This window comes from Panthera pardus, unplaced genomic scaffold (assembly GCF_024362965.1).
Source record: "Panthera pardus isolate Hobbes unplaced genomic scaffold, ASM2436296v1 HiC_scaffold_4, whole genome shotgun sequence".
NCBI lineage: Eukaryota > Metazoa > Chordata > Mammalia > Carnivora > Felidae > Panthera > Panthera pardus.
Window position 1 is genome coordinate 19790183 of NW_026526969.1, and position 24384 is coordinate 19814566.

Consider the following 24384-nt stretch of genomic DNA (forward strand, 5'->3'; position numbering starts at 1 on the left):
GAAGGGGGTACCACATCCAGGCAGCATGCCTGGCGGTAGGAGCACAGTGGGTGATGGAGCGATTGAGTCCCCCCAGCTCTTAACCTCTCTGGAGCTTACCTTGACAGAGGGCTAACCACCTTGCTTTTCTGTCAAGTGTTCTAAGAGAATCTAACAGAAAAACCGGAGAAAGACAGGAGCTAAGCCACTCAAGGAAGAAGTGCAAGTCTCTAAACCGAAGTACTTTAATTCTCACTAGTAATCAAAGAAATGCAAATCAAAATAAGGAAATACCATTTTCTCCTATCAAAGGACAGAGTGACAACCCCAGCCTCAGGAGAACTGTTTCATACTGGAGCCGGGCACGCAGCTTTTGCTGCAAGGCAAAATAACAGTATCCAGCAAAAGCCTTAAAATACAAGCAGTACGCATTTCTGGAACTTGAACGAGTTCGCATGCAATTCCTCATCATGGAAGGAGGAGGTGAGTGTGCTGGAGAAGTCACAACGGTTCAATCACGATTCTACCCTGCACGTGAACACTGTAAGCCAGGAGTCACCGCAGGTCAACACAAAGCGCACTGGCCCACAGCTGCGGGGTGTAGAGCATGCTCGCCCCCTCCAGGTTGTGCTAGATCTGGCCACATGCTCTTTGCATGTCACCATAACTCAGTCACCGTTCACACCTCTGTCCATCAAACAAACTCGAAAAGCAAACCTTTTATATTTTGGTATTCCTTAATATTTCAAGGAATCTAACAAGTACTTTTATCAGGATTGTTATGGTTACATAGTTGAGGAAGCGGCACCAAACCCATTTTTCTATACGCCCTGTATCCTAGCCTAAGGATACAACCACAGATGTGCATAAGCAGTACATAGAATAAATTTTATCCTGGCGTTCTTCCTAGAAAAAAGTTCTTGTACATTACGTGTCCAAGAATAGGCTGTCACGTCTGCAAAGACTAATGCAAACGGTACACAGTAGGAACTGACCAAGACAGGACGGCGTGAAAGAGCGTCCTCTCTCGCGCCCATGTCCACGTGAGGCTGGGATTCCCGGAGATGGCCCAAATCTTCCACATCTCCACTGGGGTCCAGACCCACGCTCCTCTGACATCCTTCCTTTGGCCCATCTGGAAGCTTTACTTCTCCCCAACCTCCACTTAAAGTCAGAAAATGACACCAAAGCAAACACCAGGTGGGACACACAATTGCTCTGCAAGATTTGCCTGTTCTGATTCCCCCAGAAGGACCCTAGAACAGCTGGGTCCGCAAAGCTGTGGAGTCATAAAATAAAGAAAACGCTCATTAAATGCACACAGCTATCAAACTGGGGAGAGGTGATAATCACCTTTGAGATGGTAAAGATCAACTAGCAAGAAAAAGAACATAGCTGTTCAGATAGATAGACTTGTTCTCTTCGTTTGCTTAGTGCTTACAGATTTTAAAAAATAAGAATACTTTACAGTTTAAGATTTGTATTTTTTTTAAAGATTTTATTTTTAAGCAATGTCTTCACTCAACGTGGAGCTCGAACTTACGACCCTGAGATCAAGAGTCACATGTTCTACCGACTGAGCCAGCCAAGCACCCCTACAGTATAAGATTTAAATCCCAAAGGACAATAACTTAAAACGAACAAGTTGGACAAGAATGATTTTTAAGTAATCTTCCAAATAAGAAATACTGTGATTTTAGAACCGAGAACAAATGGTTACAACAAGAAAGAAAACATGATGGATGAGCTGGGGACAGGGGAGGCCACAGGCAAGGGACTGACCACTGGCCACCCCCATGACTCCCTCCCCCAGCCTCAAGGTCACTCCTTCTGAACCGAAGTCAGTCTGCCCAGGAGGGACAAGGGGGGGCAGAAAGAGAGAGAAAGGGAGACACAGAATCTGAAGCCGGTTCCAAGCTCCAAGCTGTCAGCACAGAGCCCAATGCAGGGCTTGATCTCACAGTCTGCGAGATCATGACCTGAACCAAAGTCGGACGCTTAACCGAATGAGCCACCCAGGCGTCCCAGAAATACTCTTCTCGAAGACTTATTACAGTAAGTTTTTGATAATTTAGCAAATTCCTCATGTGACAAATCTGTGTCCCGCCAGAACGACATAGCTGGGATGGGGCCGTTAGCTGCTTGTGGGTGGCGAGCATTCTGCCGTGGCCATTGCGGGGCTGTCTGTGCGTCTCGGAGTTGTGTCTCTGTTTCTTAAGGTGTGTCCGTGGACCCGCTGCGACAGAGTGCCGGGCTTCCTGGTCAGAATCTTTTAGAGAAAGGGCGGGAAATCCCTGCTTTTGTGGTCGCTGTTCAGTTTCTCCTTTCTCGGTTTCCCAGTTCTCTGACCCTCCCCTGCGGGCACACGCCTCCACTGGCCACGTTTGCCTTCCATGGACAGATCTGGATCAGCAGCCACCTGGGGGCCTCGCCCAAAGCTTCCACTTCAAACTCCTGTGACACGTGAACAAAGTGCCTCCTAACACATTCTTGCGAGCAAATTTACAAGTTAGTAGCACTCCTGATTCCCTGCATTACAACTTTAAGAACGGGAAGGCTCCATAATGGAGTTCGGAGTTTTTGTCAAGAAGCAAAGAAAACAAACGAACAAACAAAACCCCCAGACCAAACAAGACCACCACCCTGCCCATGAACTTCCTAGCAGTACCCTCGCAGAAGCCCGCATCCGGGAGCCCCAAAGGAAATCCTGCCGCAGAAGCTGGTGAGGAGGCCCTTCTTCGGTCACTCAACTTTCTCAGATTAGACACACCCAAGATGTGCCCCACTTCTAAACAACACTCCATTAAAAACAACCCGGGACCTGTCCTGAAGGTCAGCCATGACCTAATTGACAAATCCAGTCCCAAATGAGGCCTGAGTTTCCCTCCTTCCTGCAAATGCTCCCTAGTTCTCTTGTGTTAGGACTTCTTCAGGTGAAAATGGCAGAAAGGACAACGTCACCAAGAACGAGGGGCCTCCCCTTCCAGAGCATTGCCCTGGAACTTCTCCCCCTCTGCCTCCTCACACATCGTCGTGCACACTCCTCCTTCCAGATGACCCACAGGGACCTCAATCCCAGGCCACACAAAGACGACCTAACCTCTACCTGTAGCCAAATCTTCTCCTGTTCTTTTGTCAGTACAATTTAAATAATGAAAAAATCCTTAGAGCCATGAAAGCTCTCCTGGAAAACTATACACTGAATATGTATGTTAACAGTTATGTCACTCTTATTAATTCAGATGATGAACAAGTAAAATAACATACATAGTGTTTTTTATTAGATCTAAATCTTGATGCTTTCTAAAACACATCCTGATTTCAAAGACACTACAATCTGGAAAAAAAGTGCATCTCAGAATCATGAAATACAGTAACACTGTGATAAAATTTCTAACTAACTTAAATAATCTGTAAGAAGTTAAGAAATTACAAACACAATAGCCAAAGTTAGAACCGTGATGAGACACATGCCAATTTGCTTTTGAATATTATGCCGAGAATCTATACACCCTCAACCACGGCCCTCGCTGCACCAGGGACTCTAGGCCACAGCACATCCCAGCACACGTCCCGGAGGGTCAGAACAGCTGGGAACCCTGTGGGTGACAACAGAGCACCCAAGGGTTCCCATGACCGCTGACTTCAAAGAAAAAAGACCATCCCGTAAACTGACCCGCACATCCCGGGGACACTCTCCTGCCCTCATCTGACTCACCATCTCGGCAGCCACCGGTGCCTCCTGTTCAAGTGCTCTCCTCTCTCGGCTGCAGGGAGAGCAACCCGTTACCCTGCTTCTCCTCCACCGGTCTCGCTCCCAGGGATCTCCCGCTCCCTGTGGAGTGGGACCGCGGCTGCCCTACTTGGACGCTCACCCGTTTGCCTGGTGCCTCCGCCTGGACATCCCACAGGCATCTCAAGAGGAACACAGGTGAAGTACAGTTACAAACGCCCTCCCCTCCGTCACCTCCTCCTCACCCATCTCCAGTCTGTTTCTCTCCCAGCCCAGTAAATGGTCCCACCACCCACCAAGCCACCTTACGTGGTGGCCCCACACTTCCATTCCAATGGCAAACCGTGTGTGGTCTCCTGGACCCTCCCCTCTGTGATCAAGTGTGTCCTCTGGCGTAGACCACGCAGTGATCCCTGCCACCCAAGGCCCTCCCTGAGCTGGTCCCCGCTTGGCCCCCGACATACATGCACAGCGCTCTGCCCTCACTTGAGAGCCGCTGTGCCCGCTGGCTGCCTGCTGGCTCCTACACAGCCAGTGCTCTCCCAGTGCCCCGGGGTCTCTGTGGCTTCTGCCACAGGTCCTTCTGACCTCGCCCTTAAATGTCCCTGCTGGGTCTGGCCTTCTCTCCAATGGCTCATCTAAGGAGGTCCCCACATCAACCTCAACCACTGCCTGCTACTCAGAGCTGCTGGGGCAGTTTGTGTTTGTGATTATTTGTTTTCAATCACCTCACCACCTCCCAAGTTTCCTGAAAGAGGGGGTGAGCTCTACATCACCCACCCACACCTGCATCCTGGCGTGCGGGCCGAGAGGAGGTTTTCAACAAACGGGGTGAATTAAAGGGATGGCTACATCCTCAGCCTTTCTCAACAACTACCCAGGATGCTGGAATCCTCCAGAAACTAGGAGAGGAGAGAAGCCAGAGCCCCAAAGCCAACGACTAAGTGGCTTAAAATCACTCCATGAAGAGCTCCAACCGGGGCACCAGGGCTCTGATGGGACTTGTCTGCCGCACCAAATCTAGCTGCACTTTAAAAGCCGATTCCCCAAAGCATGACAAAACACACAAATGAGATCAAAGCTTCCCATTCTTTTTCATTAAAGACACCCAGTTTTTGCTACCTTCTTTCCCTCGCTGTGCAAAACAACAAATAAATTAAAAAAAAAAAAAAATCAATGGATTCCAAGGGGCAGATACAATTTGGAAAATCCAAGGAAGAGCACAAGACATGCTGAAGGAAGCAACGGAGACAGACTAGAGAGGGGTTCCCGGTGACTTGGGGCTACAAAAACCACACCAGGCATTATTCAAAAGAGCTTTGGGCTTTGCAGACAGGAGCTACGTAGCCTTGAACAAATCAAAGCTCCTCAGACCCTCAACTTCCCCATCTGTAAAATGGGACATGTCATAATGTCTTTTAAGAGGCTGGTGCAGAAATAAGGTCAAGTGCAGGGCATGAGGACGCTCAGAAAGACGGCAGGCCAACTACGCGCACTTGCTGTCTCACGTCTCTGCCAGTCCCCTCTGGTCCCCATCCCAACAGCACCGAGGCTGTGACTGGCTCACGCTCCTTCACAGACACACGCTGGTCAAGTACGCCCCGTGCCCTCCAGGTCAATGTCTGAGGACAGCATTCAAAGCCTGCCCTCCAAAGGCACCTGCTGGAGATCTCCACGAAGTCCACACGTGCCCCTGTGGGAAAGTGGAGCTAGGCAAACAGTGCAGCTCCACAGACAATACTTCCTCAGTTTACCCTGACATTCTGATAAGGCTGAGGGGGTAGGGGTGAGAAAGAGTGTGTGGTCGCGACGGAGGGGGAGAGGGAGAGAAAAGGGCGGATGGGGAAAACTGGTTTTATGTGTCAGGTGTCACAGACACAGAGGAAAGCTGGAGCGCTATTGCTACGGGCCCCCGACCACGTCCCGGAGCAGGCGCTCTCAACTCACATCGCAGGCGATGGTGCGAGGGACAAAGGGCTGTGAGCAGACGCCGGGTGAGGGGCACAGTACACAGGATAGACCTCCCAACAGGGAAGGGTCCAGCCCCAAACGTCCCCGGGGCCAAGGGGGAGAGAAGCGCTGTCCCAGACCAAAGGGCTATCGCCATGAGCCCCGGCCCAGGTGAAGGGAACCAGAAGCCTCTTTACGCTCCAGAACGAACCTGCCCCTGAGGTGCACACCACAACCAGGAATTCGGTCACTGGAAGCAGGGGGCAGGCAGGCAGGCAGCACGAGGCAAGAGGACTCTGCCACCAAGCTGGAGGCGAAGGAGACGCTGGGGAAGGTTTGGAAAGAGAAGAAAGGACGTTAGCCGGGGTTTCCCAGACCACAAACGGGGAACGCCTATACAAAAGCACACACTCTCACTCCACGGCCAGGCGTAGGCGACAGTCGCCGGCACCGGCGGCCACACAAGGAGTCTGGAAAAGGAAGACCAGGAAAGACCGGGGAGAGTGTGGGGGCCGGGTCCCGGCTCGCTGCCCCGGAGCTTGGAGGGGTCGACCCAGGGAGTCAGGGAGTACCCAGCAGGGGTAGTTTCGGGTCCTGGATATGCACAGCTGAGAACAGCACGGTCCTGGCAACAAAATGTCACTGCAAGGAGAGCAGCAGATCCAGGGAGATTACAGGGAGATGATCAGAAGAAATAAAGTAGTATAAACTTTAAATAGTTTGAGAACAGATTTTATTACTTGTAGCCTCCTTTTCTTAAATTTTTTTTTTTAATGTTGTTTATTTTTGAGAGACCGAGTGTGAGTGGGGGTGGGGCAGAGAGAGATGGAGACACAGAACCCAAAGCAGGCTCCAGGCTCTGTCAGCACAGAACCCATCGCGGGGCTCCAACTCACAGACTGCGAGATCATGATCTGAGCCGAAGTGGGACGCCCAACAGACTGAGCCACCCAGGCGCCCCCCGCCTTTTTTTTTTTTTTAAGAACAAAGAATGTAACAGAGGTAACACTTGATCAGGACACCTCGCTCTTACCACTCCGCCCCTGTTTCCGACAGCCTCACAACTTTCAGGACTCTAAGCAATGTCCACTTCTTAGTTTTGACAACTGCACCAAGGTTACAGAAGATGCTAACTAACATCAGGAGAAGCCAGGCAACAGATATACAGGGATTCTCTGTGGTATCTTCACGGCAGACATTTAAGTAAAAAGTTTTTAAAAATCGAAAGACAAACCAAACATTTTACTTTTCTGAATGTAATCTGCTGGCTCTCCTCTGAGCCTTTCTAAACCACCACGGCACAACTGCATGGAAGGCAAGCTGGGAAGGGCGGGTTCCCAGCAACAAGCCTGGGGAAGGAGACAGCGGGCTGTTCCCGGCCTTGACTGACCACCAGACGCACACCAGATTCTCAGCCAAGTGTGCACTGCACGGTGAAGTCTGACGAAAGAACACACTTCCCCCTTAGCGTTCGGAATTTTAAAGCATTCTATTTTGTGGTGCAAAAGGAGCTGTTCTCCCATTTCTATCTTGGTGAGTCAGGCTGAGAGGCTCCAAGGCTAGTTCCCATCTCATAGGTGGGCAATGTCAAGAAGGAACACGTGTGAAACCACCTATCAAGTTGGACACGATACCCTTCTCGCACAAACACCACATAGTCCTCTGGACATAAATGCCCTTCGTCTGTAACACAAATCGATGGGCTTCTCTGACAGCCTCGACCACCAAGAGGAAGCGTGAGAAAATCCCAGCTCTCCTGCTCCACTACCTGTCATCCGCAGGTGCGAGCCTCCTCCTTGCACCCCGGGAGCCGAGGAGGACTGGCTAAACCATCTCTACCTGGCCTCTGCTCGCCAGCTCATCGAAGAAGACATAAGCTCACTGAGAGGGTGCTCCTCATGAGAACTACGTTTTCCTATCACCCATGACACGTGTCCGGTTGCAGACCTTCACTGTCAGCATGACACACCCCACACACCAGAGCACCCACTGGAGACCACGGCCAGAGAGCCAAGGGCAACTTACCATGTTTGGCACGTTGGTGACGGAAGGATTCTTGATGTCTGTAGGGAAGGGAGGCAAACTATTGACCATGCTCTGTTTGCTGGATAACTGGGGGTTCACTCCAGGGGCTCCCATTTGCTGCCCTCCAGTTTGACTAAAGGGTTGTCCAAATGGACTTGTGTTACCAGCCATTCCCATCTGAAACAAAAAGAGGCAACATCAGCCGTCACGACACGGTCACGTACACAAGGAAGGGCCTCAGAAATGCTCCCTTTGACCCAAGAAAGCAAAAATCACTACTTCTCGTGAAACCCTCATTTCGATTATAAATTAAAGGCTCATTCTCAAGGTTCATTCTGCATGACGAACAGCGTGACTTGCTCAAGCGGCTGCACACTGAAGGCGGAAGACGCAGGAGCTGCCGGCAACAGCTCTCTGCCATCCTCTCCGGCATCAAAACGAGAACTGCTGTTTCCACCCTCCCCCACGCCCCGCACCCCGACAGGGGCAGCAACACAGTGAGAAAATCATCCGGAAGACAAAAGCTTCCGGAATCTCTGACAAAGGGGAGCTCCTTGTGTTTAATGCTAGCCCACTTCTTTCAGGTTTCCCCCATCAGTTTTAAACTCCATTTCCATTCATTCAAAACACACACGAGACACGCTGACAAAGGAACAATGTAATGTCTGGGATTCACTTTAGTACTCCCATGAGGCAAGGGGTAGAGGCAAGAAGGGGGCCTAGATGAGGAACGACTGGCCACATGTTGCTTCCTCCTAGCCAGGTGACACGCGTGTGTGTGTGTGGAGGGGTGGAGGTTGTCACATTACCTTCTCTAAGACCACACGTCCGAATGTTCCATAAAGAAATTCTTCTTTTAAATTAGTGAAACAAAGTAAAACATACAGTAGCTGAAGGCGAGAACAGGAAGGAAGAGCCCCCACCTACGCCCCCCTCCAGCTCCAGCCGATACAGGAGTGAGCTCGGGGACCCCACCTGCCCTCCGGAGGAACAGAGACTGGCTTTTCTCGCCTGCCTTGCTTTTCCGCAAAGTTCTAGCATTCTACCTATTGCCTAGTGCTCGCTCTACTTTTCTGGTATGTTGGTGCGTTTGATGTTTGGGAACTGGGAGGAAGGGGTCCCAAGGGAAGACCTCCTAGGGATCAATCAAGAAACTGAATCGGTTCTCCCCAGCAGCCCCACACCGGGATGGCTGCCTCTGTCGGGGTAACTTACACTCGTTCCTCCTACGGACCCCGATCTCACTCGTAAGGTGAGTGTCCTGAACAAGAAGAATTACATGAGATCTTTCAGCTCTAAGATTTTAGGTTGCAGACAAATCAATGCTTAACACAGCTGACCCTTTCAGCTGAAATGTCCACATAAAAACACAAATAAAGACAAACCAGCAGAACCAAGAAGATCTCGCTCCTGAGCACTTACTTTCAAGTGCCTTTTTCAAAGTGAACATATTCCAGTTGCCACTTTTGCACTATTTGCTTTCCTTGAATAAATGGAAACAAATTTAAACTCAACTGAACTTCAAATTTAACTTGAGTAACTGGAAAACAAATTCTTCACAAAGCCCAGTAACGAGGCTCAACATTGAGTTCAGAGGATTTAAGCAAAGAAAGCACATGGTAGCTCAGGAAACTTAATATGTTCTGAACCAGGTTCCTTCAGTTGTTATCTGAAACTCTGAAGAACTGAAACAAGAATTTGGATTTTCAGAAAGTTTTACACAAAATTAACTCATGTAGTAATTATTGCTTAGAATTTGTTTTACCGCATAAAAATCTACTGTGAACTCGTCCTCACGGTCAGCAGTACTTCCTGACCGCCTGCTGCGAGCCAGGCCCGGTTCAGAGTACACGCAGAGACACCATTTTCCCACCAGTTACGGAGTGCACTCCTTAAACCCACCAATGTGACAAACGAGAAAATCAATGCTGTCGTGGAAGCTTCTAGCATCAACAAACCGAAGTGGGCAGCAGTGAGAGGGTGGGAAGGAGAAGTAGCTGTCCTCCTACTCGCACCAACCGTCCAAGGTCAGAGCGAAGTAAACACCAAGAGGCCGTTGAGCTCCCAAAGGGCTTCTGTGAGTCTCAAAGTTCACCCCACCTGGTTTGAAAAACCTATTTCTATGATCATCTTGCCAGGGCGAAAGGGCAGTGAGTAGGTGGTCTGCTTGTTTGGGTACTAGCTCTGGGCAGAGCACTTTCTAACTGGCTGAACCAAGAGTTGCAGAGTGTGTAACGCATTCTGACAGATTTTACCAGGGAATTCTTGTTAATTTTTCTTCTTAACCATCCAATAATGAAGGAAACTGTCTCAATGTGGTTTTGATCCTCACGGGGCAAGAAGCAAGGTAAAGTCAAAGTCAAAGATCACAGACAGCAGGTAAGGAATATCCAGTTCACCGGGGACCATCCTTAGCCTGTGACAAGAAACACAGCTCCAGAGATCAAGCACAGTGAGCCCAGGCTCTAAGGCAGAGCTCCACCCCCTCGGTCCAGAGCCAGCCCTGGGCTGACCCTCCCCAGTCAGAGCTAACAGGGGGACCAAAGGACAGTCTTACAAAGGGCCGCGCCTCCCCTCTCCCCCGTCCTGGACCGTCTCAACATAACCTGGTAGAACTAACAGCTGCTCTCCAGTCCTAGCCTACAGCTTGGGGTCAAAACTATTTGCTTCTAGAGACTTGCAGATTTCTGAATTTCTGTTCCATACTTACTCTCCTTTGACCAGACTGAATATATGTGGTCCCGAATCTAGGTTTACACACATTTTTAGCATCGAGGCATAAAACAAAGTACTAAAATCAAAAGGTCTAATTCCAATTAATAAACATCTTCATGTTTGTTCTAATTTCCCAACAGTTTTTTGACAACAACTTAGTAAACCGGGCTCTATTTGCAACTGAAGTTTATCCAGATCTGGTTTAAGGCTGCTAGAGAACTAGCATGTAATCTTTTCAATAAAATTCAGAAGGCAGAACGGCAGCACTAGGAAACTGTTCAATTGATGGTGAACGAATGAATAAGTTAAAGCCTGTGGAATTGATGTCTACGCTCTGCCTCAATCGGCAACAGCTCACACGTGGTGTTAACTCGACTCTTTTGGAGCACCTTAAGCACCGAGTTCAATCTCAGAAAACACAAAAAATTGACAAGCAAGTATGGGAAGCTCTCCCATAAAGAAATCTCAATTAAATAGTGAAGGTCTACCACGTCTTCCCGTGAAAAACCACTCTTGTGACCAGGAGTGTCACTCATGTGAAAACCTGCTCCCTCCGTTGTCTGAGGCTCTCACCTCACGAGAGAAGGGGACAGGAGAACGGCAGTCCCTGTACTCAGAAAAGCGCAAACAAGATTAGAAGGAGGAAAAGTCACTGGTGCCAGACCCTGAGGCTTACCCACACCCCACCGCACGGGGATGCGGATTATGTATTAGCTGAACCAGGGCTTTACAGCATGACATCCAAAGAGGAAATCTCTCTTCAGAGTTTAGCTCAAGGAACCTGAACAATACCTACACATGCCTTTACTACGGAAACAGTGTCTGAAGCAAACTGTGGTCACCCTGCCCGGCCCATCAATCAGAAACTGCTGAAGCCCTGAGCCGTCTGGCAAGCAGGTGAGTGACAGCCATCTACAGGAGACGGGCAGGTAGACGACGCTTCTCTTTGCACTCTGACAGTCGCGTACTATAGATACAGCGTGGAAAGTACAAAACGCTACGCGACTCTATGGCATTCTTTGCCAAAGATCTGTCTTTGGCACAAAACCAGGATAAAACTTGCCTTCCTGGAACACATCTCCTCTGTGTGCTTGGGCCCTGGCACATAGTGAGTGTTTAACCAGCACCTGGGGGAAGGAACCAAATAAACGAACACTCTAGGAGATCACTGCAACACATGGCTCAGAACGAAATCCCAACGTCAGCCCTGAGGGCAGATGCGATCACAGAACAGCGGACCAGCCACCGTAGCCAGGCCCAAATGATGTCACCACTGGCTGGAAGGGTACTTCCCTTCCAGAAGACAGCCCCTTCTATCTTCTAACACTCGTCATGAGGACCTGAGCTCCTGGCTGGAGCAGACAGGCAGCCTGCCGGCCATGCGAGGAGATTATGCCCCCAGGAGCCGGTTTCACGGGAGGATGATATAGCTCTGTGTCGCAGCACAGCATCCACAGGAGCCAGGCCTGCTGTAAAACGGGTCCTCTACGCTACATCCACTGGGCCAGCAAACCCTTGGCTTTGGTCAGGGCTCCAGGCATGTGCCTCCCAAGGGCCTCCCAGTGATGCAAAGAAATACTGATCTATCAGCCTAAGAGGTCACCACTGGCTGCAAACAGCCTCCTCTGCTGACCTCTGCATGTGGGACAAATATTTTCACTTTCTACTTGTGTCGTGATATGAAAACTATCAACATATATTAATTAAAAAACAAGCTCTGGCGGGGCGGGGGGGGGGGGGGCACGCCTCGGTGGCCCAGTCAGTTAAGTGTCTGACTCTTGATTTCGGCTCAGGTCATGATCTCACAGTTTGGAGGATGGAACCCTGTGACAACAGAGCCTGCTTTAGGTTCTCTCAGTTCCTCTCTCTCTCTGTCCCTCCCCCAGAGGTGCTCGCTCTCTCTCAAAATAAATAAACATAAAAAAAAAAAAAAAAAAAACAAGCTCTGGGCTCCCAAAAAAACAGCAAGACTCTCTCCACTCCACTAACCCTGGGAACATCTTTACTACTCATGCAACTCACCTAATCAAATAAGGCAGTACACTGAAAACCAAAGAACGAACTAGGCGAGTTTAAATAAAAAAAACTCCTAACTGTAGAAATTTCTTCCCCAAATAGGTTTCTACAATAGTAGTGACTTCTTGCTCCTTGATAGGAAAGAGGGACAGAGAAGCACTTTCCACTTAGGGCCCCCCCCCCCGCCCCCAGGCTGCAGCTCCTCCCCCAACAGCAGCAGCCCAACCCCCAGGTGACAGGGCGGTGGGAACAGGGGCTAACCTCAGTAGTCCATGGCAAGGAGGGGGGCTGGGGCAGTCATGCCCTTAGAAATTTTGTGTGATATGCATTTTGGGGAGAAAAGGTCCATTATAAGATTTCCAAAGGAGGGGGGTGTCTTAAGATCCCCTATAGGTTAAGGACGCCTGCCCTAGGGAAGCCAACTCCCCACTGCCTGTCCCTCTCAAGTCTCAGGGGAGGGCAAGCTCTCCCCACATCTCACACACCCCTGCTATGTATGGGCCTTCTCCAGCAGACAGTCTCTGGTCCAAAGACATCAACCACTCAAGTAAACCACCACCCTCACAAATGAACTCTCCCCAGTTTTCACCTCCAAGCATGCTCTTTTAACACACACTCACGGGAAGGATCAGATCATACCCATTTAGGAGCTAAAAGCCTGATGGGGACAACACTGTGTGACCAGCTAAGAATATGTGGAAGAGGACAGAGGCAGAGGAGGAACAGCACCGGAGGGAAGATGCTTCCACCGCACGATCTTACTTCGCGTCAGCCAGGCCTTTAGAAATGCATTAAGTGGCGACAGACGCTACGTTTGATGTGGTTTCAATGAGACCACTGAACACGTTCTTTTTTCAAAAGCTGAACTCTGTATCCTCGTACCTTGATATACACTTAAAACCACACTACACGGCAGAGCTGGCAGAGGAATTCCTGCTCTGGGGGGCGCTACTGATGCCGGCCAGGAGACAGATAGGAAACAGAACGTGACCGTCAGCAATAAGCTTCGTAGGGACAGCTGGACAGGTTGTCGTTTTCAGGCCGAAGGGCCTCAGAGAATATCTGGTTAAAACTTATCCCTGTGTGGATGAGGCCAGGGTGGTCCAGAAAGGACACAGCGATCAGCTGGAGAACTGACCAGGACGCTCTCCCCTCCTTGCTGAGCACAACCCGTCTCCTCCGGGTACATCCGGATTGCACACGCATGGCACTGGACACTGCTCGACAAGGAGGCTCAGTCCACAAAGACCAGGCGTCATGGGCCAAAGCCGGCCCAATGCCTGTTTTTGAAAAAACAAAACAAACTAAAGTTTTATTGAAACACAGCCACAAGTTAAGATTTCATTCCGTTAGGCAGCGAGCTGTAGTTAAGTGTATGGACTCTGGGGACAGTTACCCGGTCTCAGGGTGGCTCTGCTAAGTGACAGCTGTGTGGTCCTGATCATCCTACTTAAACGTCTCTGTGCCCTGGTTCTGTCACCTCTAAAATAGAGAAAATAGCACCTCCTCTTAGACTGAGTGAAGGTAAAACAAACCCACAAACGTTAAGACCTTAGGACGAGTAACTGACATATAGTAAGCGCTACAGGTGTTGGCTAGGACTCTGCTAACACTGTTTGGGGAGAAATCGTTTTATGTTACATACGATTTCTTTCAAAAGTATGCTTAGGGTCATAACAAAATAAATGAATCTTTTTCAGAGAACATATGATGGTGGGAAGTTACTCGAACAGGTAGGTTCAGAGGCAGAGGCCAGCTGGAGTTACTGGCAATGGATTATGAGACACTTTCAGAGAAACATGAGATGAACCTGTGCCAAGCCCCATCCTGTGCACTTAGTAGTCGTAGCAATACTTGTGATGGGAAACTGTGTTCAAGCTGCACTTCCAGTTCTCACTTTAGACTGTTTTCTCGCCTTAAAACCACCACTCGGAAAGTTCACTTCAGTCTTAGGACGTATCAGAGGTAATAACAATACAACGCCAGCATACCCTAGGCCTAACCTTCCTGGGTTGGAATTTAAACCAAAACACGGAAGAAGTGGACAAGAAAGAATACGTCCACCAAGAAGAGAGAACGGTGGAGCTCCCGCTTGTAAGCCGGCTGGGACACAGCAACAAGGGCTCCATCCTGAGGTGGCTTCGACCCAGTCCAGGAGGGTCACTAGCCTCTTCCTTCACAGGCTGGCATACACGTGAAGCCACAGACTCAGAGAGGGTGTGCAAAGACAATACAATCTCAAACACTGTGAGCAAACATTTGCCAAATAATTTAAGAGCCAGAAGTATTCATTCTTTTCGAAAATGAACCAGAACTAACCCAGAGTACGGCCATATCATTTGTAAAGCCAAAAGCATTTTCTCTTGGCAACCTACCATTGTTGGGACAAAGCCAAGAAAAGCAGTTTTCATGGAAAGACATGGCTGCATTCAGTTGTCTGCTATCACCCGCTTGCTCTTGGAATCCTTCCAGTACCTCAACTTGCCAAGTCAAGAGTAAGGAGAAATACGCAAGAGACTGCAATGCCAAGGCCGTCGCCTGGCTTGTGCAGCGTCACCTGGAGCAAGAGAACTGGGCTGGGGGCCTCGGGCACGTGAGCGGCTTGGCCCACCTCACTGGACTCGTCTCTTACAATGCTGCCAACCTGGAAATTATTCAGGGAGATACACAGCCCCCGAGTCTGGACACTTCCCTTAGACCAATAAATCACAACTGCGAGATCAGTGAGAGTATTTAGCGACTCTCATGGTATTTCACTCGGGTGATATATGACCAGAACGTGACTTAGAAACAATGGAAACTGCTAAAAGGAAGGTGACGGGGCAGCAAATCACTGCCAAGGCCCCAGGCCTAGGGTTCCATCTGTATTCACCCAACTACTCTAAAGCTGCTAGCAACAAAACCAAGGGCCTTAACACAGTCGGCCTACCTGGGCATGGCCCAACATTCAGACACACAGCTCCCGACAGCTCGCTGGCAAAAGCCCTGGGCCAAGGGCAGTGGGAGACTGTAATCCCGGTGTTGTGCTCATCAGCCTCAAGGCTAGGACAAACCTCTCGGCTCTCTAAGTCTCAGTTCTCCTCGGCTATAAAACATGAAACATTCAGGTGACCATTAGGTGACCTTTGAAGTTCCTTCAGAGCCTAAATCCGAGGACTGCTTTGGTTTTAAACAACCAGTTCTTGATTCACATAAGGTCCACACTCCTGGAAGGCCCGGTTACTCGCAGTGGATGACAACTGGGGACTTGGGAGTTGGCAGAGCCCAGGGCTGGGCCCTGGGGCAGGAGGACCTCCCAGGACAGTGCCCCCATGAGGACCCTGTGGGGTGGCCAGCAGCCTGTCCGGAACACTGGGGGTCTCCCTGCCACCCACACTGCTCAGGGCCCACAGCCTTTCTGCACCCTCCATACCATCTCAGAGTGTGTCACACACAAAGTAACCCCAGGTAAGGGCAACAGAACGGCAAGCAATTCCTTCCCCCAATGCTTCCAGGTCCAAATACCTTCTTGGGGAGAAAAGCAGCCTCTGTAGGATGGAGTATTCCTTGAGAGCAAAGGCCCGGCCCAGCGCACCCCACAGCGGCCATGGAGAAAGGAGGGGGGAAGAGGTGATAAAAGAAAGGAAAGAAAAGGCAAAAAGAGAAAAGCATTTTATTTTACAAAGAGCAAATCTTTTTTTTTTTTTTTTAATGTTTATGTATTTGTTTTGTGAGAGAGAGCATACGTGTGCAAGAAGGGCAGAGAGGGAAAGAGAATCCCAAGCAGGCTCCGCACTGTTGGCACAGAGCCCAAGGTAGGGCTCGAGCTCACAGACCTGAGCCGAAATCCAGAGTCAGACACTTAACCAACTGAGCCACCCAGGCACCCTACAAAGAGCCAATCTTGATGATGAATTTTAATTTACACTGCAGCAAACAGAATAGAGGTCTGGGCTTCCAGTAATTCACTCGGTGACCCGAGCCTTTCCCCCAAGCCCTCTGCGGAGCCCTCCAGTGAGGCCGAGGAGGACTCTCCTGCAGGTGTTCACAATCCCCTGGAAAAGTAAGGCACCAGAGCACAGAGGGAGCAGCAGGGAAGGCAGGGATGCAGGGAGGAGAGGTAAGACGGGCCTGAGCACACAAAGAAGGCTTCCGGGAGGCCGGCCCAGGATCATTTCTGGTCAAATTCAAAGCAGAAAGAAAGATAAGAAGGAAAGCTGACTTTTCAGAAGATCATGTTCCTCTTCTACCGTCGGGCAGGAAAACGGAACTAGCTCTTGAAACAGCCAGGGTGGAGGACCAGCCCCACGAGGCAGTGAGGACACAAACCCGAGGCTTCCTGTGGCTGCCCGCCGTCCAGCGCCACGGGCCTCGGCTGCAGGAAGACATGGGGGGATAAAGTCCTGCCCAGCTTATGGAAACGCCATAAATCTCAAACCATGAAACACACTCGAAGACACAGCACTGCTTCACACACACGTGGCTCTACTTCTAACCAAACACTGAGCTGTGAAAAGTCCTAATGAAATACACTCTGTAGAGTAAAATGTTTCCAGTCATCCCGTACTGGAGAGGAGGTGGAGCAAGGAGGACCTGTGAGGACGCCCAGTTAACCCCATGCTCTACACACTCTGCACCATGTTCATAAAGGAGGTATGTGAAAGCACTTGGAAAAGTGTGAAGTCGACCTAAGGCAGTGCTAACATTAAAAGTCAAACTCTTATTATAAAAACTCACTCATTACGGACAAGAGGAAAATCTTGTACATTAATTTTTAACAAAAGGATACAAAACATAGAATCCCTATAATTAACAGGTGTGTATGTACGTGTGTGCATGCATACACATACACACACAGCTAGGAGAACATGAAAAAAAATTTTTTAAGTAATCTTTACACCCAATGTGGGTCTCAAACTCACGACCCCGAGATCAAGAGGTGCATGCTCTTCTTACTGAGCCAGCCCTGAACACCAAACTATCTAACAGTGATAACTCTAGAGGGTCTATGGGTGATTTAAAAATTTTTTTAAACTATTTTCTGTATTATTCAAATTCTCTACACAAAGCATTATTTTATCTTAAGGGGAAAAGTTGTTTTTTAAGGCTATTCTGGACTTAAACATTCTAACTACCCATAATGATAAGATGACCCACCGTTTGGCCATACACCTGGACCTAAAATATTAACGTAAGCTGTCATCAGTCACGGAATACAACTAGGTAGATCAAACGGATTATGACTGCCAGAGATTACTCCTGGGTGGTAATGTAATCAAATCCAGCCTGGTTATAACATGGTTCTAGGTTGTCACCCTTTGCTCTAATGGATTATACATGTGGCCAGAAAAAACCTGAACAAGGGTTAGCCACTCAGACATGTACCAACACTATCTGCAAAGAAGGCTGGAAGAAGGGAAAAGAGAAGCAAATACACAACAGCCAATTAGGATATAAAAAGCTGCACACTGCTCGAATGGCTTATGTTTATCAACTTGGAAACCGCAGAGTTGACTCCTGGTACAACAAAGGCACAATTATCCTGTCGTCTGCACTCTGGTTCATAATTCCGGCAGTCAGGGACACCGTTCCATTCGAGCTTTGGAGAGCAACAGTCAGGAGACTGGATGGTGAGGGATTTACCAAAATGTGTATGGCTCCCAGGTTTAGATAGCAAGACGCATGTGTAAGGAGAAAGTACCTGTTTGAGGAGGAGACCATCAAGTCTGCCCACCTCTCACTAAATCCCACCTGCCTCCTAGCTCTGAGCTCTTAGCAGTGACACTCTGATCTTTGGGGACAGTGGAAGCTGAAAAGGCCACAGCAATACACAGAGTTATCAGCACTGAGGGGGATGTTTATCAAGCACCCTCCAGTAGGGAGACACCGTGGGGCAGTGGAGGTGCACAGCAGCGGAGCCATGTCTTCCCGAGCCCAAGGAGAAACACAGCTACAAGGACACCAGACGTGGGCGGGAAGCAGCGGGCACGGACAAGGAGTGCCAAACGCAATCAGAAGAGGGAAAAGGGGTCCTGGCCCGGGGGGGACGGATGAATGGCTCGAGAGGTCAGAGCTGAGTCTTGAGAGGCGGGCTAAATAGTAACAGTAATATTCAACTGTGGCAGAGACTGTTCTCGATGATCACCATCAGCGAGAACACAGACCTGCCGGAAAGAAGTCTGAGTATCCACCAGGCCTAGAGAAGTTGTTGGTGCAGTTTCAAAGTCTGTCTCTACTCGAATATCCACAACAATAGGACTAGGTGACCAGCCATCTGGCAGGGAGTTAATTGACAGATCTAAGGTATTAATTAAAACGAGCACGGAGACTGGGAAAAGCAAGAGTAAGCTGGTTATTAATCGTGATGATTACTCATCAAAGGTAAGCACTGTCTCAGAAGAACATCATTCGCAAAATCGACACACGGCGAAGAAAGCTGCTGTGATCTCTCCAATCAGATCCTGACAGACTCACCGGAGAGTCACAGCTCCCCTCTTCAGGACGCTCCCACCTGCACACACCGTTCCTTCAACCCACACGGAGCAGCACACCTGGGTGTAGCCACACCCTGACAACCTTTGGCACAAATGCCAAGCAGGCCAGCACCTCCCGTTCCACAGTCAATCTCCAAACAGAACGTGCCAGATTTTCAGGGGAGAAAGCATGCCCCGTAACCTCCCTCGTCTGTCCCTTATCCCTACACCCCATCAGTCGGCTGCTCCCCGCTGAGACCACACACCCTTGCGAGCCAAGCACACGCCAATGCTCGGACTTCCTGTTGCCGACTTACATGGGATAGGACATAGGAGGATGATGTGGAAACCGCAGAGCACGGTGCCATCTGGAGGTGGCTTTAAGATCTCTTTCCAAACTAGAGCACAGAAAATCTCTAACATCAGAAAGGCTTCTCTGCAGTGAATACATTTTCTACCATACTGAAAACAGACAGGCACGTACCCTAACTGTAACAATTTACAAAGTCAATAATTCCAAGACCATGTTTGAAATTGGCATTTCCTGGTATTATCTATCTCTTGTCTTGTTCTAGGATTTAAGATGGCTGGTTTTCCAGTTCATTCATCATATACTTGGCAGAAAGACATGAAATGAATAATATGGCTCATTACTGAGGGCACGAAGTTTCCACTTAGTAGATAACAAAGCAACCGGTGCTATGAGGTTACATCAGAGTATGTGCCTCTTTTCAAAAGCCACAAGCCAAAGTGACACAGTGTTATTCTAAAATATACAATAATACGCACAGATATGTATATACAGAGCTATGGCCTTCGAATTACAATCCATTGATAATTATTTGCATCTCCTGAATAGAAAATGTCATCAACATTAAATTCAGAGCTCTGGAGGTGCTGTTTAGAGTACTCTGGACACTCAATTCACTAGAACATTCAGGAAAGGTGCTCACTCCTCAGCAGATACCCACCCCCACAAAAGGGAATTTTTGAACACAGAGAATGCATTTTATTAAGCAAATCAAAGACAATCAAAAATGCCTGGGGGAAAACTCCATTAATAATTGAGTACATCCTTTCCCCTCCCTTGCACACCAATTTTGTAATCTGCCTTTAGTTATTTTTTATTATTGGAAGTACAATTAACATATGTTACATTAGTTTCAAGTGTACAACATATTGATTCAACAATTCTGTATGACTCTGTGCTCACTGTGGTTAAGTGCAGTCAACACCATCTGTGTCTACACAACGTTATCACAGGATTATCGACCATATTCCCTGTGCTGCACTTTTCATCTCTGTGACTTATTCATCTTGTATTTGGAACTCTGTACCTCTTAATCCCCTTTCTCTATCTCATCCACTCCCCTACTAACCTTCCCTCTGGCAACCACCAGTTTATCCTTTGTATTTAAAAGTCTGTTTTTGTTAATTTGTTTTTCAGGTTCTACAAATAAGTGAAATCATATGGTATTTGTCTTACTCTTAGTATCACTAAGTATCACTTAGCAGTAACACTCTATAGGTCCATCCATGTTGTTGCAAATGGCAACATCTCATTCTTTTTTACGGCTGAGTAATACTCCCGTGGGTGTACATCATATTTTTTTACCCATTCATCTAATGATGTACACTTGGGTTACTTCTGAGTGTATCTTTATTTTAAAAACGACTAAAACAAAACCTCTGGTTTCTTAGATCCAGCCACACCCACTATTTGAACCTCTCATAAGGAGTTTTCTGATTGCATGTACCTTCAGAAGTGTGCATAAACAATAATAGAAAAATTGCAATAGAAAAAATACAAGTTGGAATTTAAAGTCATATGAATAGAAGTTTGTAATAAATGAATCAAATCTGTATGGTTTTTTTTTTTTTTTTTTGAGGGGGGAGGAGTGGGGAGAGAGAGAGGGAGAGAGATAAAGAGAGAAAACACAAGTGGGGGAGGGGGAAAGGGAGGGGGAGAGAGAAAATCTTAAGCAGGCTCCCCACTCAGCATGGAGCCTGACTGAAGGCTTGACCCCATGACTGTGAGATCATGATCTAAGCTGAAATCAAGAGTCAGACACTCAACCACCTGAGCCACCCAGGTGCCCCTATGTGTATTCATTTAAAAAAAAAATTTTTTTTTTTTTTTTTTTTTTTTTACATTTATTTATTTTTGAGAGACAGAGTGAGACAGGGCACAAGCAGGGGAGGGGCAGAAAGAGAAGGAGACACAGAATCTGAAGCAGCCTCCAGGCTCTGAGCAAGCAGTCAGCACAGAGCCTGGTGCAGGGCTCAAACTCACGAACCGTGAGACCATGACCTGAGCCAAAGTTGGACGCTCAACCAACTGAGCCACCCAGGCGCCCCTGTGTATTCTTTTTTAATAATACCAAGTTGTTTTTTTTTTTAATTTTCTTTTTAATTTTCAAAATGTTTATTTATCTTTAAGAGAGAGAGAGAGAGAGAGAGAGAGAGAGAGAGAGAGAGGGAGGGAGGGAGAGAGAGTGGGAACGCAAGTGGGAGAGGGGCAGAGTGGGAGACACAGAATCCAAAGCAGGTCTGGGCTCTGAGCTGTCAATACAGCTCAAGTCACAAACTGTGAGATCAAGACCTGAGCCAAAGTCAGACACTTAACCAAATGAACCACCCAGGCACCCCTAAAATTTTATTTTTAAGTAATCTCTACACGCAACTGGGGGCTTGAACCCACAACCCCAAGATCAAGAGTTGCCAGATCCACCGACTGAGCCAGCCAGGTGCCTCTAGACATGTAGACTGCTTGCTAATCAAGCAATTTGATTTCATTTATTTCAAAAACTATGAAGAAGAGACAAACCTTCCATTCAGAAGCATTCCAAAAACATTACATAGACACTCCAGCACAAGGCAGGTAGAGCACAACCCCCAACCCTTAGCGACTTCCCTCAAAAGAGGGCAGGATGGACGAGGGAAGAAAGAAGAACGCTACAGCAGAGACACCGGACAGGACCTCAGCCAGGTGACCAAGGGCAACATCAGCCATAATGGTAACCCATGCTGACAGTATGAACTCTTGATGAGAGGTGATAAAAATGGCACTCTATCTCTGTACCGCTCTGATCTTCCTTCCATAACCCCATTAGCCTGTAACCTCAGTCTTATGGGAAAACATCAGAAAAATCCCAGCAAAGGGGCACCCTAAGTATACTCGACCGGTCCTCCTCGAAACCGTCAAGGTCACTAAAAACAAGGAAAGTTGGAGAAAATGTCACAGGCAAGAGGGGCAAGCCTAAGACATGACAAGTGTAATGTGGTATCCTGGATGGGATCCTACAACAGAAGGGGAAAATTGAGGAAACCGGGGTAGATTTCAGTTAATAATAAATAATCCTGTGTCAATACCGGTTCACTAATTGTGACAAACACCATACTCACAGAGATGTCAGTACTGGGGAAACTATGCAACTGGTAGGCAAGGAAGAAGATGCAAGGTCTTCTGTCCTACCTTCTAAGTTTTCTGTAGATATAAAACTGCTTTAAAAATGAAAGGATACTTTAAAAATGGGGGAAAAAACCTATGGAGATTATCTGATAAACACCAACAAGTGTTAATTCTGACAAACGGAAAAATAGGTATTGATTGTAATATTCTTTGTTCTTTGGTGTGTTTTGAAAATTAAAAAAAAACAAACCTTGAAAGTCACAATTCAAACCTTTGCTACAGTAGTATTTTAACAACAACAACAAAATGTAAGAGGCAAATCACTTTTAAAAATCACATTTAGGGACGCCTAGTGGCTCAGTCAGTTAAGTGTCCTACTCTTGACTTCGGCTCAGGTCACGAGCTCACGGTTCCTGGCTTCGAGTTGCATGTGGGGCTCTACATTGAGAATCCTTTTGGGATTCTCTCTCTCTCTCTACCCCCTCCCCCATCTCTCAAAAAAAAAAAAAAAAAAAAAACTTAAAAATAAAAATAAAAATCATGTTTAAAGACATTATAATTGTGTTGGCCTCTTGCTCATGAGGTAAACACACATTTGCACCAGCCAGAAAAGTTGACTTCTTCATGGGTCTTGCAAAACCTGCTTGGCTGAGTTAATATTTCAGACTGAGATCTACAGCCCAATCAGAACACAGGCAAGGCTCAATACATATGGGTGTGCTTTCTAGAAAGGTATAAGCAGAACACCCTTTCATAGGATGAAAAATGCTTCTGGGAAATTAAGACGTGCTCTTTGAGTTACCTGTTCTATAAATTTTACAGATGCAGATAACCTGATCCATACACAGAAAATTAGGTATTACGCACTTCCCCGCTGTATTTTGAATCCTGCCACCTCACATACAAAATGGTGTGATATAACCAATACAAACTTCAGAGTCAGTCACGGACAGGTTGTGAATCAAAGTCAGCTACTTTCCAACACGTGTCCTTTTTTGTTTTTGTCTTTTATTTGGGAGAGTGAGCACGCACACACGCAAGTCGGGTAGGGACAGAGAGAGAGGGAAGAGAGAATCTCAAGCGGGCTCCACACTCAGTAGGGAGCCCAATGTGGGGCTCGATCCCTGGGATCATGACCTGAGCTGAAATCAAGAGTTGGAAGTTGTCTGAGCCCCCCGGACACCCCTAACACATATCATCTTGGAAAATCTCCTAGGAGGCAAGAAGAGTGGCCCAGGATATCTTATTCCTTGTGGAAAACAGATATGGCACCCGCCTCACAGGATTATTAAACATGAGATGAAGTGAGATGCTGCTGCAAACTACCCAGCACGGTACCCAGGACACTGGCCACCCAGGAAAGGTCACCCCTCGCCTGTTCTCTTACCGTAACTCAGGAAGAGTAAGTACAATTAATTGTTATCCTTGTTCATAATAGGATTCTACTGAAATGTTATGTTATAGCCACTATATAATTCTGAAAAATGCCAGAAGTATTACACAGTAATCAACATAAAAACCCTAAATGTTTTAACTTGGTGACAGATGGACAGCAAATTACTGTCTACAGTAGACGTGCTTCTTTCCAAAATACTGCAGAAACATTTTGGAGAAGTGGATCCTTGAAGTCATGCTGTGGACCCATTTACATAAAGAATGTTAGGTTTAGCACATCCCAACTTTCTACACCAAACAAGGAAGGAAATGAGAGATACCTTTTGAAGTGGCAATGTGTCCTGTAACCAATGATGGGCAAACATTCCATATTCCAATGTATGTTCACATCATCAAGGCGGAGAGGTGTCCCGATGCCACAGCTGGTGACGGAAGCAGACTCATGGTGCTCCGCCCCCTGGACCTCCAAATTAGAACCTGCATCTTAACAAGTTCATCCCTAAGTCCTTAAAAGTTTAGGAAGAACTGCCCATATCTATGCTCAAGTCTGACAGGTGCACGGCCAGTTCTGAGAACGGCTCCTAAAATGTTTGTACTGATGGAAACACACCTGAGAGGAATACAAAGAAGAGAGGCGACACACAGACCCCGGGTTTGAATACTGCACCCCCACCTCCCAACCAGGACCCTAAGTAAAACATCTGATT

General features: G+C 47.8%; 1 protein-coding gene across 4 annotated transcripts in view; it reads right to left on the reverse strand.

Moving 5' to 3' along the window:
- Positions 1-24384, reverse strand: part of CREBBP (CREB binding protein) — a 125286-nt gene that overhangs the window by 60634 nt on the left and 40268 nt on the right. For 3 of the 4 annotated variants that reach the window (XM_053894035.1, XM_053894036.1, XM_053894038.1), the window contains one exon: positions 7688-7864. The exons of the other annotated variant lie outside the window; for it this stretch is intronic. In XM_053894035.1, the coding sequence (XP_053750010.1) occupies positions 7688-7864 (177 nt within the window). The remainder of the gene's footprint in view (positions 1-7687; positions 7865-24384) is intronic. 4 annotated transcript variants of the gene reach the window in all.